Source organism: Microtus ochrogaster (assembly GCF_000317375.1).
Source record: "Microtus ochrogaster isolate Prairie Vole_2 chromosome 14 unlocalized genomic scaffold, MicOch1.0 chr14_random_1, whole genome shotgun sequence".
Taxonomy (NCBI): Eukaryota; Metazoa; Chordata; class Mammalia; order Rodentia; family Cricetidae; genus Microtus; species Microtus ochrogaster.
In genome coordinates this window covers 16,224,528-16,244,292 of record NW_004949096.1, presented here as the reverse complement: position 1 = coordinate 16,244,292, position 19,765 = coordinate 16,224,528, and the positions used below count along the sequence as shown (strand labels likewise).

At 41.9% G+C, this 19,765-nt stretch overlaps 1 protein-coding gene across 4 annotated transcripts in view; it reads right to left on the bottom strand.

The window, feature by feature from the left end:
* Ttc17 (tetratricopeptide repeat domain 17) overlaps positions 1-19,765 on the bottom strand; it is a 115,702-nt gene that overhangs the window by 32,656 nt on the left and 63,281 nt on the right. For 2 of the 4 annotated variants that reach the window (XM_005364116.2, XM_013352726.2), the window contains exons 17-18: positions 11,903-12,073; positions 2,012-2,271 (exon numbers count right to left, since the gene is read on the bottom strand). In XM_005364116.2, coding sequence (XP_005364173.1) covers positions 2,012-2,271; positions 11,903-12,073 — 431 coding nt within the window. The remainder of the gene's footprint in view (positions 1-2,011; positions 2,272-11,902; positions 12,074-19,765) is intronic. The other 2 variants (XM_005364117.3, XM_026787723.1) reach the window with 1 other exon arrangement.

Genomic DNA, 19,765 nt, shown 5'->3' with positions numbered 1-19,765 from the left:
AAAAAAAAAAAAAAAAAAGAGTGAATCTGTCTCTCACTATATATTTCAGTGGTTTTAAGGATACCCCAGTGCACCAGAACTTGATAAGATTCTACTTCTGAAGACACCATACACTTTGGTCAGAGGACATGGAAAATCAAGTTGATACTAACCGGAAAGCTTCCTCCTCACTGGCTACCTTTCCTAGCACCAAAAAGGACAATGCAGGCTATTAGAGGAAAAGAGTAACTGATGACTTTATTCAGCTGTGAAGAGTAACAACCTGCATGGCAAGATATGTTCATGGGTGCAATATTGTCATGAATACGATGGGGTAACCAATTGCTACCTTACTGGGCTTAAGATCTGCTCCATAGGAGGGAATGAATGCCTGGTTCCTGGGGGTAGGGTGGGCTGAACCCATTACTATTGTGCTAAATGGACACAGTATCAACATGCCTTTGAAATCTGTACCTATATACTCATTGATAGTGTAGTTCTGAGACTACAGCAGAGAAGTTTCTTTGTATAGTGAATGGTGGTTAACCCAGAACTGGCCAAGACACAGTGTTCATCCACAGTGGGACAGCTATATCTTACCCCTCCTCACAGGCTCAGGACAGCTGAGGAAGGGAGCGCAGAAAGACTAAGAGCCAGGGGTAAGGGTAAGGCACCACGTGGGCTCAACACTGCAGTGGATGGTCCCATACTTATTTTTCTATGTGTACTCAAATGGGACTGGGTCTTAGAGGAGTTAGAGGGGGTAAATACAATAAAAATATATATACATATGAGATTTTCAAAGAATATTATATTCAAAAAATAACCTGGATGCATACACTAATTACCCAGTTTGGTTGCTGCACATTCACACTGTGTACATGTGTGGAGATAAAAATAAATGTTTATATATACATTTTACCATAAATATGAATAATTATTATGGATCAATTAAAAATCTCTGTGCGTGAGATGTGAGTACATGTGTGTGCTCATTTATGTTTGTGTGGGTCTCGTCATAGGCCAGCTGGTCTGAGAGCTTCAGGGATGCTCCTGCCTCTGCTTCCTTCTCCCTGCGGGAATGCTGGGAGAAGACATTTGTGCTCCAGTGGCTGTGAGCACTCCAGAGGGTTCATGAGTGCACTGGAACAGACAGTGCTTCTATACACTGACACATGCCCTAGCTTCCAATTAAACACATTTAGATAGATAGTTTGAAAAAGAAAAATACCTTCCAAAAGCCAGTCCTGTTAAGTTTCCCTTAAGCTTATTATTATTAGTAGTATTAGTCTGAACAATCTTGCTATGTTGCCCGGGTTAATTTTGAATTCCTGGGCTTATGTCATCCTCCTGCTTCAGCTTACCGAGTTCCGAGATTACAGGTGTGTGCTGCATCTGGCTAAGTTTAATTTTAAAGATCTAATGAAAACTTGGTAGTGAAATGTACAAGGTAACCTGGTCCTTACGAGCACACAGACACTAAGAGAAGCACTGCATCTGCCCCAAGTCTGTGGCTTTGAGGGGCTTTATACCCTCCCCTTCCTCTCCCTTCCCAGACATCAGCAATGTTTATACAAATGAAATGCTTCCTGGAAAAGTCTGGTGTGAAGAGTGTCCTGGAATGTGGAGTCCAGTAGAGCATGTACCCAAAAACTTCACACTTGTCCATTAGAAGTTCCCCAAAGAGCTGGGTCTATTTCATGAGGACTGAGATAGTGAACTCTTCATGTACATGTATGTGTGTTTATGAACATACTGGTATGCATAGGTATGGAGGTCAGAGGACAACTTGAAGTATACACTTTCAGGAGCTGTTTATTTTATTTTTGAGATGGGGTCTTCATTGGGGTTCTTGATAAGGCTAGGCTGGCTGGCCAGCAAGCCACAGAGATTCTCCTGCCTTTGCTGCCCCAGTGCTGGCATGACAAGCACGTGGCACTATGCTTGGTTTGTGGCCTTTGGGGACTGAACCGAGGTTCTTGCTCTTGCCTGACTGGGCCTTCTCCTCGGTTCCGAGCTGGCAAATTCTTACCCATTCTGTTGCTTCATCATCTTCACTTCTGCAGTCACCATAACAAGAGCTCTTGGCTACTCCATCCTGGGGGCCTTTCTTCAGTACCCGTATGCCCTGCAGGTCCAAACGCCGACCCTTCATTTCCAGTGTTCCCCCAAGGCCTTCTAGGGGCCAGGCCTGCTGAAATTCATCCACCAAAGCCAGTATCTCTTCTGACATCTTTGTTTCATCTGACTTCTCCACCTCGTCAGAACCATTGCTCTCCTCAACCACAGTGCCTGCAATTCAAGGGTTCGTATTGTCAATAATTTCATAGCGTTTACTCAAGTTCCAAGTGATTCAAACCTTGTTTCTACGGACATCTTGGCTCTGCTTAGCAGCTCAGCTATAATTCTTATAGAATACCACTCAGCATCTTCAGATATCACATCAGAGTACCATCTCTGCCATTTAGCCTTTGCCAAACCCTGCTGGAAAGCAAATGGCAGAAACCGCAGGCAGGCAGGCAGGCAGGCAAGTAGGCAGGCAGGCAGGCAGGAATGGTGTCACTAGCGACAGGACAGCTGTGGTTCCCATGATTTGTTTTGAAAGATCACTTGATCTCTATATAAAACATAGAAGGCAAAGATGATGTTTACTCTTATTTATTTAACGTGTAGGCCTTTTAAATTTTATTCAGTTACCATGAAACAGTTATGTGTCCAGTCCACATTGCTTGCTTAGTTGTCTGAACAATGATTTAGTAAAAACTACTCTAATTCTACACGAAGGCCATTTTCAATAATGGTTATTATAAAATAGACATATGCTAGCTTAATTTCTTTAAAACAGGTACTTATGTTGCTCAAGTATTTAAGGGCTCCTACAGTGGCTTTCAGTGGAATTTGCTAGCAAAAATTTTCTCTCAAGAATCTGGCATGTTTGTCTTATTTTCCTAAGAAACTTGCAACCTTTAAGTTCCATCCCATGCTTAGACTATGAGGATGCTCAGAAATGATTATTCTGAGTTTCTTAGTATATTTTCCTTTGCTAAATCGCTGACTATTCAATCTTTGCTCTTTATTCTGAATTAATCACCAGACCTTATATTGTGTTTTTCATAAATGTCATGTCTTATCCTTTCCAGAAGTGGATAAGGTACAAAAACAAAGAGCAAAATGCTTCCTTTTATAGCATGTCGCCATTGGTTAGCCTGAGAACATTGGCTTGACAGCCTTTTCCAGTTCTATTATTCCTTCAGCTGGCAACCCTAGCTTTTTCAGAGATTAAGGACATCGTGTTAACAGGCCAGTGTCAGGACTCTCACTATACATGACCAGATCTTTAGCCACAGAAGGCATGTTAGTCGTCTGCGAGAGTGATGACCACAGCTGAAAACAACTTTGCACAAGGCCAGTGGTGTCACCCTCTGTTTTGCTGGCCCCTCTGCCCTCCTTCCAGTTTCTAGTGTGCAACATGGGCGAGCCTGAGGTCAAGCTGTGCTTCTTCCTTGAGAAATCTGGAGGTTCTATTTATGACCACGTGACTACAAACCTTACTGCTGTCACTTAAGTAAGTTCCTCTTAGATTTCCTATGTCAACTGCTGCTTTCTACATTTTGTTTTGATTATGATCCGTACTTTGAGAAAAGGATGTGGTTTTGCCAAAGCCCCTTCTTCAGGACACTGAAACAAAAGCAGCTGGTTGTTGTCTAGCTCATGGCCAGGAGTAGAAATGCAGCCAACAAGGATTAAGTTTAGGGTCTAGCTTGTTATATTCCTAATGTCCAACCCTGGGCCCACACAAGAAGACCCCAGTAGCTGTGGAAGAGACAGGAGCACAGAGCAATCTCATCTCTGACGTGCTTGAGGTCCCGCTGTTGCTGTCTTGCCATGCCTGCAGACAGATGGAGACTAAACTCATGGTCTCCTTTGTCAGGTGGTCACATAACAAAAGCCTGCAGCTCAACCCAGCTGAATGGCAAGCAACATAAAATTAAGCTTCATATTAGCCAGGCAAACAGCTGCAGAGAGTTGCCACTGGGAATCCTCAAAGCAATGTCCATGGAAGAGCTGTCTGGCATCTGACTAAGTTGTCAGAGTTGTCGCTACTTGTTCGTTTTCTGATTTTCAGGTTCTTTTTCTTTCTCCTTCTATGGTTCCCAAATGATTCATTTTCCCCATTCTGAAACAAGACAAAGTCTTTGATAAATTTCATCCATGAAAACATATGGGTTTACAAAACGTGGCTTTGGCCAAAGGGAGACTACCAACTACTTTTCAACCTTTAGTCTGATTGCATAAGGAGGCTCTGTTAGTTGGTTTTTTTGTAAACTTAACAAAAGCTAAAGTTTTCTAGGAACCCTGGTTAAGAAAATGCCTTTATCAGATTAGCCTAAAGGCAAGTGTGTGGGATATTTTCTTGATTAGGAATTGATGTGGGAGGGCCCAGCTAACTCAGTGTAGGTTGGTGCCACCCCTAAGAAGGCAGGCTGAGCAAGCCATAAAGAGCAAGCCAGTAAGCAGATCTTCTCCTTGGCTTCTACTTCAGTTCTTGGCATCAGGTTCCTGTGTTGACTTCCCTTCATGATGGACTGTGAACTGTAATGTAAAATAAGCTTTGCTTTTGGTTACAGCGCTTATCACAGCAATGGAAATCCCAACTAGGACACATGCTGTGGCTAGGAACTCTTTCTTTCATTACTGGCTGTTATGTGAAAGCATCCATGCTGTTTACCTGCAAAATGTCTAAGTTTTCAAGGTTATTACTTCCCACTGCTTCAGTCATGTGTATATGGACACACTTAGTATTATAGAAATACATAACTTAAACTTATTAGAGAGAGAGAGAGAGAGAGAGAGAGAGAGAGCATTTCATAATGGAAGCGAGTATTCGAGCAAAGAAAGGCCCTGGAATTACTTCAGGCTTTTGCGGCTAGTATACAGTGAGCCACTCCAGAGGGTGTTTGAGCCAGGGTGACAGCAGTTCTTAGGGAACACTAAACATATACACTGTTTATATTTACTTCTCTGATGGGTGGTTCACAAATGGGCTATACGTTGTGGGTGACGGAAACCAGTGTTTGTTTATTCAGCTTTTCCTATGTATGTATCTATCTCTGCCATAAACTATTTTGATGGGAGCAAAAAACACATGAAGATTTTGACCCTGGAAAATTAAATATAACAATAACAAACTTTGGAACACAAAGCTATATATGTTTGGAACAATTAAAATTTTTTATAAGACAAAATTATCTGAATGCAATCACACAGTGCTTCCCAGAGAAAAGGTAGAGTTGCAGCAGGGTTTAGACAGAGAAACAGTCTGGGGGAAACTTTCTAAAAAGCATATGTGCATTGGCTCAGGTACTTATGGAACAAAGTAGATATGTATGCAGGAATAAGGAAGACATTCAAAAGTACTACTACTTGCAAGTTGATTAGAACAAAGCATGTGGATAGGCAATCAGCAAAGGCAATTCAGAGAGAAGCTGTGACATTAATATTTTCTGGTGGAGTCTAGAAAAGGGGTTCCTACAGAAGGGATCACTTGTTCTTTAGGTAGAATAATAATAAAGTATGTGAAGGCCGTGAGGATGATGACAGCCCAGGTCTAGGAGTACTGAGTCAGTGGTGAAGGTGTGGGTGGCAAGGGACAAGAATGGACAGAAATGGGACTAGAAAGGCATTTCATGAAACAGAGGAAGTTGACTTTGGGACTGCAAAGAGAACTTTGGAAGAAAAATAGGGTGAGCTTAAAGATGGTTTTGAAGTCTCATGTGATATAGTAGGCTTCTATGAGTGGATGTCAGCTTCCAACCTGAGTATGAAAACGGAATACTGTCTACAGAAGTAGAGTTAGGAGAGAGTTAGGATTTAATGCAGTTATCAGATAGCTCATATAAACATGTCTGCTGGTGCAGAACAGTGTGACGAGGGCTGGGATATCATAACCCATGGATCTTAGAGACTAGATTAGAATGGAAAGAAGCAGTGATCTGCAGACACTGCCCAGGTAGAGTACTGTTGTGCACAAATGTCCGATAGAGCTGGAAATACAGCCTTTTTGTATGGTGACAGCTCTGGACTGTGGAGGAATCTCAGATTTTAAATAACGCTGGAAGCAGCAGGAGTAACTCTAGGCTTGCAGCCCGTGGGGCAGATGGTGTGATATAAACTGAAACAGAGACTGACACCCACGCCTCCAGTTTCCCTTCATCTCCTTTAGCAGGCGCTATTTTCCTATGGGAAATGGAGGATAAATATTGTGACGCCGGAGAGAACATGAGCACCCACAGTGAGGGTCACATGGGTTCACAGTGGGTTTCAGTCATGTTAGGGATTCTGTCAAGAGTCACAGAGAGTAGGGGCGCTGAGAATGCAGATTATCATATGTGCCCCAATTTAAATGAAAACAGCTCAGTGTGATTTCTCAATGTTTCAAAAACACATGGTCATTCAGGCTTAAGTCTGAGGCCTTTAGTGTAAGAGATTCCAAAGGAGACTATGCTAATAGAGAGAGTCTTGGTGACACAATGCTGAGATTGGTAGCTGACACACAACTCAGAAACAATCAGCTGAACAAATGCTTTGCTAGGAAAGCTGTGAAAACTCTCAGTGAGAGCATTTTAAGGATGGTGAGAGGTGAGAGCTGGAACGAAGAACCGGAAGGAAATGAGCACACTGGACTGATGTGGAGAGTGAGAGGGCAGGACAGTAACAGGAAACAAGACCACCGTGCTCCAGCTCAGTGTTAGAAAGGTTTAAATCAATAAACAATGGAATGGATCATCAAAGTAGAGATGGGAGGTCCAGATGCCCAGGGTAGGCACGGAACCAGTGGATGACTTGCTGCTAGGGGCACTATTGGGAGGGAAAGAAACATCAGAACAGGAAAAAAAGAATGTGATTATCTTTTTTTTGGCGGGGTGAGGAGGTAAGAAATGCATTTATAGTTTCAGAAGAGCAGCTGTGAGAGCATTTTAAGGAGCAAAGGTTAGAAAGATGTGAATAGATTCACAAAAAGTACATGCACAGTAAACAACCTAAAGGCAAGACCTTCAGGTCTGACTTAAAACACCCCCTCTATGGTCTGTTTGAAGCCAGGCTCTGTCATGCCATCCAGTCTGGCCTTGAGCTTGCTATACATCCTGAACTGGACTCAAGCTCATTGATCCTTTTTGCCTCGGCTTTCCAAGTACTGGGATTCCAAGTGAGAATCACGAAGGGCAGTGGAGAATACTCACTTTTAATGATACCAAACACAGGACACAGACTAACTTGGTTTCAAATTAGGATGTAACCAGTTAGGGCCCTGGGCAATACTGTCTGGTGCTCCAGTATCCTCCTTGATTGTAAGTCAGGTTGCAAAGCTGAAGGTCTGCTGGGTACTTACGTCACAAGCACTGGTGTAAACCATAAGCATGCTATTCAGAAAGCAGGGCCTAGAGTTAAGCACTCACACCAAGGTGGGCAGGGAGGTTTGATGTGTTCTGAGCAGAGAAACAAAAACAAAAAAACAAAGCAGTGGTGGTCTTTCTTCTTCTGTGTGAGTCAGTACAGCAGGAGCAACAACTTAGAGGACAATCTAGGAGAGCCAATGGGAATCTTCCCTAGGGGGATCTGGTACCAATATGAGGGCTCCTTCAACTAACAGATGCTCCTGTGTGTTAAGGACTTGGCTCAGGGAGGTGACCTGCTCAAAGCTTTAACATCCAGTGGTGGTGGAAGTAGGTCATGATACCACTGTCTCTGTACAGCATCTACATCTTCCTTCTCTAGTGGTGGCTTGCCACTGAGGACCTGTGGACCAGGGAAACAGGTACTGAGCAGTGATCTGAAAATGTCAATCAGTGGCATCATCTTTACTATCAGCAAAGTGAAATTTTTAAGAAAGGACACATGAGTAAAGTTCTTTCTTCTCTAGGGAAATGTGTGTTGGTGGATAAGGTGTCTGGATGTACATTTTTGATCAGGACTGACTTACCAACTAAAAATGATGTTCTCACCCATCAAACCTCTATTTCTGAAGACCACTAATAATGAGACCACATGCATCATGAGGTTAAATATAATTTTAGATATGCCACCTTCTGAGAATTTGAGGGAGTTATCTAACTTTCCTGAGCCCTAATTGGCTATCTATACAGTGGGCTTAAGGATATCTGTTTCACAAGTTAGTGATGCACAATCCCGTGTAAGTTACAAAATGCCACCAAAAGGCAGGAATTACCATCACAGTTAACAGTCACCAGAGAGGACCTAACTATTTGTATTTCTTTAAATTTTCCCCCAAAACTAGACTTCTCAAAATGTCTTTAATGTCTATGCTTGGCTGTGTCCATGAAAACACACTATCATATGCTTGCGGTAAAAAGTTGACTTGTAAGAAGTCAACTGATAATCACAGCAAAGAAAGCCTACTGATAAAAACATGTGGACTGTTCTCTTGTGGACATGTTATTGGTACCCAGAAGATAAGACAAAGAACTCCAGGTGATTGACACATGACCAAGAAAAGTGAGTGCCTAAAAGTGTTCACTCCTCACACTGAGCAGAATCATCAGAGACAAAAGGAATCCGCCTCAGTAAGTCTGCATGACGCTGAAGGGGCTCGAGAAATTCCTTGCCCCAGTCAGAGTAAGTACGGCTCATCCTAAGCATGGGGGCTGAATAGAAACACATGGAGAACATGGAATTGAAGATACAGAAATGCTGAGCAGGTGATTGCTGACTCAGGCAATGATGTATTATACAAAAGAGAGATGGTGCAAAATTGTGGTTGGGTTTTACTCTAAATTGTCCTAGAGAAAAACAGTGATTAATGTAGTAGTCATAAATATCCTAGATACTAGAGAGTTGTAATGGAATAGGGACCATTTCTATAAATGGGTGAAATACTCTAGCATGACTCAGTGTCCTTTCTGATGACTGTAAGCCCAAGGACCTCAGGATGTTCAGGGGACTGTGTGGGTGTAATGGTGCCAAAAAAGACACGAGATGGCCAGGCTCCAGAGAGGAGTCATCCTGACTAAATGAGCAAACCCACTGTCCAGTTTAAGGATTAATTCCTGTGAGTTGGTAAGGGAGATTTAGTTTCCTTAAAGTCTAATACTTTCTAATAGAACTGATTATTTCTCTAAATCAATAAGGGTGAAGGTCACAGTGGGCAGAAAAGACACAATCGTTCCCACCAGTGGTGGTCTCCCTGAGGACTTACTTGTTTCTTTTATACAGGAGCTTTTAAATGTTTAATAGTAGGAGAAAAGATTTTGTATTAGTATCTACTTTAGACATTTTATTTATTTGTGTATGTGTACACATGTGTGCATGCATGTGTCTGGAGATGAAATGACACCGTGTGGGGGTCAGTACTCTCACTGTATCATGTGGATTTTGGGAATAGACTCAGATCACCACACATACCTATCACTGTATATATTGCTACTTGCTAAATATTTATTCAACCTACATAAGACAAATACCATGTTCAATTAACAAATGTAAGAGTTCACAGGTCATGGCATGTAGAAAGACTGGGCACTGAAGAGAAGGCCTGGTAGAGTGCTCATGAAGAAAATCTCAGTTCAGTTCTAAGACCCATGTCCAGTGGATGACAACCATCTGTTACGCCGGCTCAGAGGATCTGACATTACTTTTGGCTTCTGTGGGCATCTGCATGTATGTGCACATATCCACACACAAGTAATTAAAAAATAGTAAAAATATATTTATTTTTTTAATCCCCAAATATATTTATTTTTATTACCCAACTGTATGCTGGGCATTGTGGGGCAGACTTTTAATTCCAGCACTTGATTAGCAGACAGGTGAATCTCTATGAGTTCAACTCCAGTCTGATCTACATAGAGAGTTCAAGGACACAGTTAGGGCTGTGTAGTGAAAGACCCTGATTCTGGAAGAACAAACAAACAAAAACGGTGGGGCTGGAGAGTTAGAGCAGCTGTTGAGAGTACTTGGTGTTTTTGCAGAGGACCTAGGTTCAGTTCCCAGCACCCACGTAGCCCACAATCTTCTGTAACTCCAGTTTAAGGAGATTCAGAGTACTTTTCTGACCTCCAGGGGCACCAGGCATGCATGCGATGCTCATAAATTCATGTGGGCCAAACACTTAACACATAAAACAATAAGTAAAAATGAATATTAACAGCTGGGGCGATGGCCTCGCAGTTAAGGACACTTGGGCTCCTCTAGAGCATCTGGGTTTGCTTCTTAACTTCCATGGCAGCTAACTAACAAGCCTCTGTAACCCCAGGGATTCTGATGACCTCTTCAGGCTTCCACGGGCATTGCATGCATGTGGTGTAACAGACATACATGTAGGCAAAACACATACACACATAAAATAAGTAAATCTAAAACAAAGAGTTAATGAAAGCTCATAATCTGATGGAAGCGAAGACATACAAACAAATTTCAATATATAAAATGTGTTTTGTAAAATGTAAAAAAAAGATAGCAGATGGAGTTTCTTAAATGTTTGAAAACCTTTGTGAATGTTTCACAGAGGAGGCAACACTGGAAATGTATAGGATCTATCTTTCTTCCTCCCACCCTCCCTCCCTTTTTGAGATAGTCTCACACACACCAGGCTGGCCTTGAATTCCCTATGTAGCTGATATGTGACCCTCCACACCCAGTTCATGCAGTACTGGGAACAAACCCAGGACTTTGTACTTGCCAGGAAAGCATTACCATTTGAGCTACATGCCCAGGTCAGCAAAGCATTGGCAGAGGTCAGTATAAGTCTGTGTGAAGGATATGGAGGCTCAAAAGAGGCCTGAGAGAGGAATGGGCATTGTACTTCCTGCTAAGGTATAGTTACAAAAGGAATGGAGGCCAAGCTGCCTAATGGCCCACACTAGTTTAGATTCTTCTGAATCATAATAGAGAGTTCCTGAGAAATTTAGGCTTAGGAAACTTACCTGATTAGAAGTATATTTAAGAAACAACTCAAAAAAAAAAAAAAAAAGAAATAACTCTTGGGGCCCACCATGAATCCATAACAATGGACTTTGTTGGTCTTCTCTACACACACACACACACACACACACACACACACACACACACACACACACAATATATATATATATACACACACACACACACACACATATATATATTTCTAATTCTATATAGACTTATATGTATGCACACACAGAGAGATAGTGCATATTCGAAGGAAAAAATAAAAGGTATAGTTAGGAAAACAGATTAAGAGGAAGGGCAGAAAGTGAAGATGGGCTGAGTCAGTTAGTAGCAGGGAGAGTAGATGAAGAAATGAGAGCTTCAATAGGTCTTAGAGACTGAGGAGATAAAGGGGACCTGGGTGGGTTGAGCTGCAATCACAGGATGGGATATCGAATTAAACACTTCAGTTCAAATGCCGACCCTATTCATCAAGAGAAAGAGCCTACAAAAATTAGCTGGAGCTATAGAGAAGCCTTAAGCCAAGCACAGCCTGGGAGTCACTGGTGTACTCATAGGAATCTGTACCACCAAAGGCAAGATACTGCATGGGCAGGAAGAAGAGCAAGGCCAGGATACAGGTGTGCTGCTGACACAGGACAGAGGACGTGAGGAGAGTGGAGAGCATCTGAGGACAGGCCAGGGTCAAGAGCAAAGGATGCCAGAAGTCGGAGATGTTCCTCTCAGCAGTGACTCACTGCACAGACTGAGAGCATTGAGAAGAAAGAGGCACATGCATGAATCAAGTCTGTTCTAGCAAAAGAGGGACGGAAAAGGAAGAAAGCGTGTGAAGAGCGCTTCCCCATCATTTGGAGTCACTCTCCTGACTCTGTGAGTGTCAGAAGAAGGAAACAAACTCTTGAGAGGAGAGAGGAGTGTAAGCCTGATGTCTGGGAGTTGATTTTCCCACAGAAGCATAGCTCAGGTCAAATCAACTTACTTTCAAGTCTAAGGGCATCTGAGCCCCTCCCTGAGTTCTCAACAGAAAGCACAGGGTCCTCCTCTGCTCCTTGCTTAGAGGGCTCTTCTTCAGCAGCATCCAGTGACTGTGGGTTGCCAAAATATTTCTGTTTGTCATGGCTGTTGTCCAGGGCTTTCTCATGACAATGACCTCAATGACAAGAGATACAGATACACACATTAGAAACATCTCTCACGTTGCCTCATAATGCAAGGTCCCGAAACATCAAGAGCAAAAGGTGACAATGCAGACAGTGAGAAAGCAGTACATAGGCGTATGCGTGTGACCCATGATTTTTACTGAAATTCAAGTTTTGGCTGCTATGGTATTGTAAGAATCAAGTATTTCGGTGAAAAGCTGGTAGGCAACAAAGTTCAAGCCTCAAGATCTTGTTTTTATTCATCACTGTAAAATATCCCCTTGAAGCTAAAGACACTATAAAAAGCAGTGGTGGCACATACCTTTAATCCCAGCACTCGGGAGGCAGAGGCAGGCATATATCTGTGAGTTCAAGGCCAGCCTGGTCTACAAGAGCTAGTTCCAGGACAGGCTCCAAAGCTACAGAGAAACCCTGTCTTGAAAAACCAAAAAAAGTGAGAAATATAGAGCCTGGATATATCTGAGAATAATGGATTACAGAAAAATATACTAGTCTTTCATATAGCTCATATGAGTCATACCAAAAGGTGAGAAAGTACTTAAGTTATATGCATTAAAACCCAAGGAATTAAAGGAGAACGATAGCAGCAATCCCGCATTAAGACTGCAGTATGAAAAGGTTGCTTGATTTCCTTTCAGACAGCCTGGGTAAAGAACAAAATGTTAAATCTTGAATGAGACCCTGGCACTTTTTGCTACCTCCATCATTCACACAGTGGGACTGATCTCACTACAGTTGTGCCGGGAGTCAAAGGATTTGGCCCTATCAGGAATATCTGTTGACACTCCCAGGACTGAGTTCCACCTGATGGTCTGGGCCAGAGAATACTATGCTGTGCTGAGACATCTCTCCTTTGGCACTGTTTGTCTCAGATGGTCTGGCTCACTGAATGGGATCTTTCCTCCTCCTTTCATCTCTCCTTTGTCACTGTCTCAGATGGTCTGGCTCACTGAATGGGATCTTTCCTCCTCCTTTCTGCTCTCTGTATACTGTCACTGAAGATGCAATCACTGGAAGGCCACAGATTTCTTAGTAGAGACAACCATTTGGTTAAGAATATGTAAGTAATTTCTTTCCTATACCAGGACATTTAAGTGTGACTGCAGACTGAGGGAGTCACTTTCCAAAGGAATGCTTCTCACATACAGCAAAGATACTGCCAAAGCTGAGGATTCGGTCTCAAGAGTTCTTGCTTTTCAGAAATTACAAGCAGCTTGGGAAGACAGCAAGTACAAGGCAAACAATGCTGAGGTGGCACATGTGCCAAGTAAGTCCTTCCAAGAGAGCACTCTGGGGCATAACTCCAACTCTGAAGCAGCCAATAAGCCTACAGAAGGGTGCTGCAAGGAAAGGTGCCAATATTTATGGTGTGCTTTGTGTTTTTTTAAAATCCTTCCCCTTAACCCTTATAAAAATTGTTAAATCTTTGTTTTAGACACAAGGAGACTGATTCTTAGTGAAAATAATAATAATCCAAACTAAGTTAAATGGTAACTGGAATCTGAGTGGGCCCTGTCACCCTTTACTCAGAAGTCTTCTGAACAGAGAGGATGGAAGCCTGCTGGCACCATAGGTAAAGAGCAGACGTGTATCTAGGAGGCAGTGGGGAACACAAACTGACAGACACAGTGTGCATACACATGTGTCCACAGAGGGCTGATGGAATGGGAGCCATGAGCAATGGGAGCTGCAGTCTCCCCCTACATTCCACCGGGGGACAGAGGGTCCTGATCTGTGCCCGCCTGTGCTTCACCAGCTGGTGCGAACAACGAAACACAGAGAACTAAGCTCAACAACGCTGAAATAAAACAACATGGACAGCTCTCCACACCCAACTGACTTGAATGTACACTTCTCAGAGACAGTTCTTGATTGGGATATAAATAAGAAGGGCTGTTAAAAGCAGAGCGGAAATACTGATGCTAAGGACTGATTACATCACTTTTCCCGATGCAGGCTGTGTAAACTGTAATAGTATCAAAGCATAGGCCGCTGCAGTTTTCTGATAAAATCTGTCACATTACCTTGCTTCTCTTCTCTTTCCCTTTTCCTACTGCAAAAAAAATTTCATCATTTAAAATGTCTCAAAGGAACCTGTAAGGTATGATCTTCAAAAGCCCTCAAAGCTAAAATTGGTCTTCCTGAATAGCCACAGACCTGGACCCTCTCAGGAAGCAACATCTGTGAAGCTGACGAATGTCTTGTCCTCCAAATCACAAACCCAGGCCAGTAGCTCTCAGAGGGAAACAGAAAAGGGGAGGGAAGGAAGAACAGGCAGCTAATCTGTATGAGGCATTTCTTAGCAATACAAAGCATCGGAACAGCCCAGTGAAAACTAAATGCTTTAAATATTAAGAAATGAAGAAATGGCTCAGTGCTTAGGAATACATACTTATCTTGTGTAGAATCTGAGTTCATTTCCCAGCACCCATGTCCAGTGACTTCACAACCACCCATAACTCCAGCTCCAGGGGAATTAAGGTCTCTGGCTTCCACGGGGTATCAGCACTACCCACACAGAGACACAACATATGCATAATTTAAAAAAAAATCTTCAAAAATGAGAACTATTAATGCTAACTTTTTTTACATCAAAAGTTAAAAACAGACTGGTTTTGAGTCAACTATGATCTGTCTAAGTAGCTGGGTTACTGGTAAGTTAAGTTGCCTAACTTTAAAACTACATCTCCAGTCATCTGGGTGTAGTAAGGGAGAGTGTTAGTGAAATACTTTAGAAAGAGCTAAAGTCTGTGTTCTCTAGACCACAGTACACTTTTGCTCCAACTCAGAGCAGAACTGACAAGCCTTGAAACATGTTACTTAATTTCCTGATAGAGTATATTCTTATTAAAGATAAGAAAGTATTGGATCTATACCAGAAAACAACACTCAAAATAGATGGGTATGCTGAAGCAGGAGGATTTGAAGCCAGCATGAGATACATAATTAGACTCTGATGAGACAGACAGACAGACAGATAGGCATGCATGCATGCATGAAAAGTAACAACAACATTTTCTATACACAACATCTACCCTGAACTGATGTAGAAGATACTCTATATGGCTTAGGCTACCCTTGAGACATATGCCATAATTTTTAACAAAGACCTCATGATTTAAATGAAATGCTTTAGTTAACAAGGTCCCAAGTGAAAGACAAACATTCTTCTATGCATAACACTCAGGACTTGCTTACAAAGCGTTTTCATCTAAATCAATTCTATCTCCTTGTTGCAATCCCAGCTAAGCAGAAAACTCCAAGAAGGGCTCTTTTGCTTTGGGAACTGCTGTAGGAGCTTCAGCAATTCAACCCTTCTTCTCCGTGTGGAGTGTCTGTTGTATACTAGGGTTATTAATACTTCTTTGTGTGGAGTGTCTGCTGTATACCTGGGTTACCAATACTGGCCTACGTTATGAGGGTGTTGTGGAAAAAAGAACTAGCTAATACTCTTTGTCAAAGTGTAAGTAATTTGAGGGAAAAAGATATAACTGATTTGTGGATAGATTTTTTTCAGAGTAAATTAAGATCTTGGGAGCTCCTGTCATTTCTAAAGTTAGACAAACCTTTTTTCTTCTCATTAATTCTGTTTACCAAGTTCCTAGAAGATTACGTTCCACTTCCTAACAAGAGTTATCACTTACATGTTAAATCTTAGGGAGTATGGTATTCCACACACATAACTCCAGCATCAGAAACGCTGAGGCATGAGCACCAACAATGAGGCCAGCAAAGTTATGGAGCAAGATTCTGGAACTCTTAGCCAAGTAACTCTAGCTGGTGTCACAGAGAAGATGGTTTGGTGCTTTTGGCATGATTATAGTCAGGGGCACAGCAAGAACCAGACTTACTGAGTACAAATTCTGTCTCTAGAATCATCAGTATTCTAAAGCAGGGGGTTACTTTTATTATCTTTGTGTATCATATCTCTCAACTGTAAATTGAGTTTAAAAATAGTAGGCCTTCACTCCTTCATTGTGAATTAAATATAAAGAGTGAGACCATTGTGAGCATGGGATAAGCTGCTGTTGTTATTAGTGTTGGTCCCTTGAAAAGTCACAAAGGAAAAAGAAGTTCTCTGGTATGACCATTCTTTAAAACAAGGCCTTTTAGTTTTAGCCATGGAATAATCTTAAGAGATGACCCACTGGAAGTTACTGAGGTACAGGCATAACTTCAGAGAATTCGTATAGGTTCACATGTATGTGCATTTCTGTGCACGTGTATGCATGCATGCCTGTGTTTATGGGATGCTGGAAGTAGAGATCCTATCAGTCTTTGAAGAGAAACAGCAACCAATTCAGCTCCAACTGCCATCATTTCTGAGCCCCAAGGCATCTGTTAGAAGTTAGCCTCACAGTAGCCCCACAGAAGAACCCTTACTGGCAACAGAGAGCTTTGAGTCAGGAATGACAGTCCTGTGTATGCCTTCCTCTTTTAAAGATCAAGATGGACACTCCATGCTAGAAAACCAAATTCCACCTTAGTCAAAGCCTTAGCGCGCAAATTTGAACAAATCAACAATCTATTTTTGACAAGTTTCTTTCTTTATTTGAACCGAAGAGATAAGTTCTTATATGCAGAGACTCTTGGGGAAACAACAATTTATGAAACCACTGCTGAAGTAAGAATTTAGAACACCTTGAATTATGGGTAACATGAAGTGGTTGCTAAGGACTGGAGCTGGGAGACTTCACCTCCTTTGCCCTATGCTGTCTTCTATTTGGGGAAAACAAAAGAAATGATTTTAACAGCAGGAATGCTTCCATGTATTTCTCTTTCAGCAATTAAAGCCCAATGAAATTCTTTGCAAGAAGTTTAAAGTAATGGCTATATGCAGACTGACCTTATAAGTGCATTGCCAGGAAGAAAGAAGCTATCTTTAACACTTGAAATCGGCAATCACTGACTGGTGTACACTGGGATTCCCTCCTGGTAAAGGGAACGAGTCAGAAGATAGGGAGGGAAGAAAGAAAGAAAAAAGAAGTAAAACACATGACTGTGTGTCCCTCATATTATAAATTCTGGAGTTGAATTCTATCCCAAGGGAAGGGGAGGGTTTATCTGGTGTTGAACCGATCTCTATTGTCATAGAGTAGAAAACAAGAAACTGGATGTAAATTTGGCTTATTGATCCTGCCACATGGCCTTTCCTGAGATGACCAAGCTAGGAAGCAAAGTCAGGTTTGGTGGAGACAGAATCACAACACAGCTTTAGAAACTACTTCAGTGAGAAATCCAGGCTCTGCCTTTAGAAATGTGAAGGAGCAGATCATCCCCAGCAGCACTCACTCATTAGAATCTTAAAGAAGTTTACTATGAGAGGATTTTACATTCAGAAACTATGAGGAAAAGTTAACCGCTATCCATAGCCATTACCGTTTTTAATTTTAATGTGGCATTCTTTAACTTGGGGAAATTTCTTCAAGTTAGGATAGTGAGGAACTAAGCTCAACTGAATTCCTCAGGATTCCTAACTAATTCACAGATACTAATACTGAATCTGAGTCCAAAGAGATATTTGCTTATAATGTATATTACAAGGTTGGGAGAATATCTGTTAGCTTCTCATGGACAAGTGAGACAAGACTCTTCTTTATCTATCTCCGTCCCGCAGCAGGAGCTGCAGACTTTAAAAAGCTCTTACTGACACATGCATATGAGAGATTCTGGGTAAATACAGACCAAACAATTCAGCTATTTGTTACCATTGTTTTACAAAGGTGTTCTGAATACTGAAACCCCAAGGATCATCAGCTACTACAGCAGTCCAGTAAGGACACCAACACAGGAGAAACAGAAGAAATGATGGGCATGAAGGTGAAAAAGCTTAGTTCTTGCTCTTGAGAAGGTTAGGAAATTGCAGCACAGTGATTAGTTATAATATGACTTACAATTAGTAGACCAGGAGCCAGGCACAGTGGTACATACTTTTAATCCCAGCACTTGGGGGAGGGAGGTAGGTAAATCTCTGTAAGATCAAAGTCAGCCTGGTCTATAAAGCAAATTCCAGGCCAGTCAGGGCTACATAGTGAGGCACTAACTCAGAAAATAATAAAACCAAACCAAACCAAACAGAATAGGGGACCATATACGTCAGAAGGCAGAGTGGGCCTTCAAAACTGGTTATGTTGATTTGTGGGATGAGGATGCAAAGTGGTGGGGGAGGAGTTACTGAAAATATGTGTAAACACACAAAACTGGGAGGTCAGTGTGGACATATATGTGTGCATGCATATGTTAAGGAAAGTAGACTACATACAATGTATTCATTATATATCACAATTTGATTCAATTTGTAAACTTTGTAAAAAGCAGACATGAAAATATAGAAACTGATAACATGATTGCTCCGCGGTGTGGTTAAGGGAAGGTTTTTAGTATAGATCTGAGGGAGAGACTACCTAGAGGCATCTGGAAGAGTCCAGGGCAGAGATAAGAAGTAGACTGAATATGGCCAGTAGACTGGGCCTGGCCACAGGAGAAGCAGAGGAGAGTGTGGGGAGGAGGGAGATAAAGACAAGAGAGTAGGTAAGAGAGACTAAGGGAGTGCATAGCTGAAATAGCAGGGTTATAAGGAGAATGAGAAGCTGAGGGTAGGGAAGCTCCTGAGCTGGAGGAAGTTTAGGGCAGTGGGGGTTGGGAGAATGAAGAACTGAGAAGAGTTCTTGAAATAGAACAGGGAAGGGACTCACCATCAGAAGTATCTGCTGGGAGCAGGCTTGCCCTTTTTCTTAGAGCGAGGCTGTGATGCTAGGACAAGACTGTTAGATTTAAAGCTAAATGGGCTTTATTTATCTGTGTTTAATAAACTGTCTTGAATCTCTTGAGTTTAGTAATTGTAAGGACAGCATCTCAAACAAGAACCAGAGACTTAGGAATTCTCTAACTGCTCAGGCCTTGGATCCAGTGACTTCTCATAGGATTCAGATGTGAGCATCCGGAATTCTTAGCTTTGCTATGCATAGTGAGTGTATCTAAACAAAGTTTAATAGAATTAATTTTTAATCTTTAATTATATTTTTTATAACGTACATGTGTGTTTGTGCATGCAGAGAGCTTGTGTAGGGGTTAGACTTTTGGGAGTCTATTTTTTTTTCTTCCACCATATAGGTTCTGGTGAAAAAACTCAGGTCATATGGTTTGATAGCATGTGCCTTTACCACTAGGTCACCTCTCTGTCCCCACTAAATTTTAAACAGCTGATGTGGGATTCCCCTCTGTATGCTGTAATTACCATTAATGAATAAAGAAACTGCTTTGGACCTATAGCAGGGCAGAACTTAGCTAGGCTGAAAACTAAACGGAATGCTGGAAGAAAGAAGGGTGGAGTCAGAAAGAAGCCATATAGCGCTGCTGGAGACAGATGCCAGAACTTTAGCTGGTAAGCCACAGCCATGTGGCAATACACAGATAAATAGAAATGGGTTAAATGCTAACGGGCCAAGTAGTGATTTGAATAATATAGTTCCTGTGTGTTTATTTTGGGGCTGAGCGACTGGGAAACAATAAGTGGCTTCCTCCAACAAATTGGCACCCAACATGGGGAACTATATCCACATTAAAAAACCTGAGAAAGCTTAAAAAGGAATTCTGGACACAAAAGAACAGAGTTAAGCATGGCTTTTGGTAGCCACAATTTTTTTTTCTAGTTGGGCTTGCAGTGAGCAAGGTGCCACAGG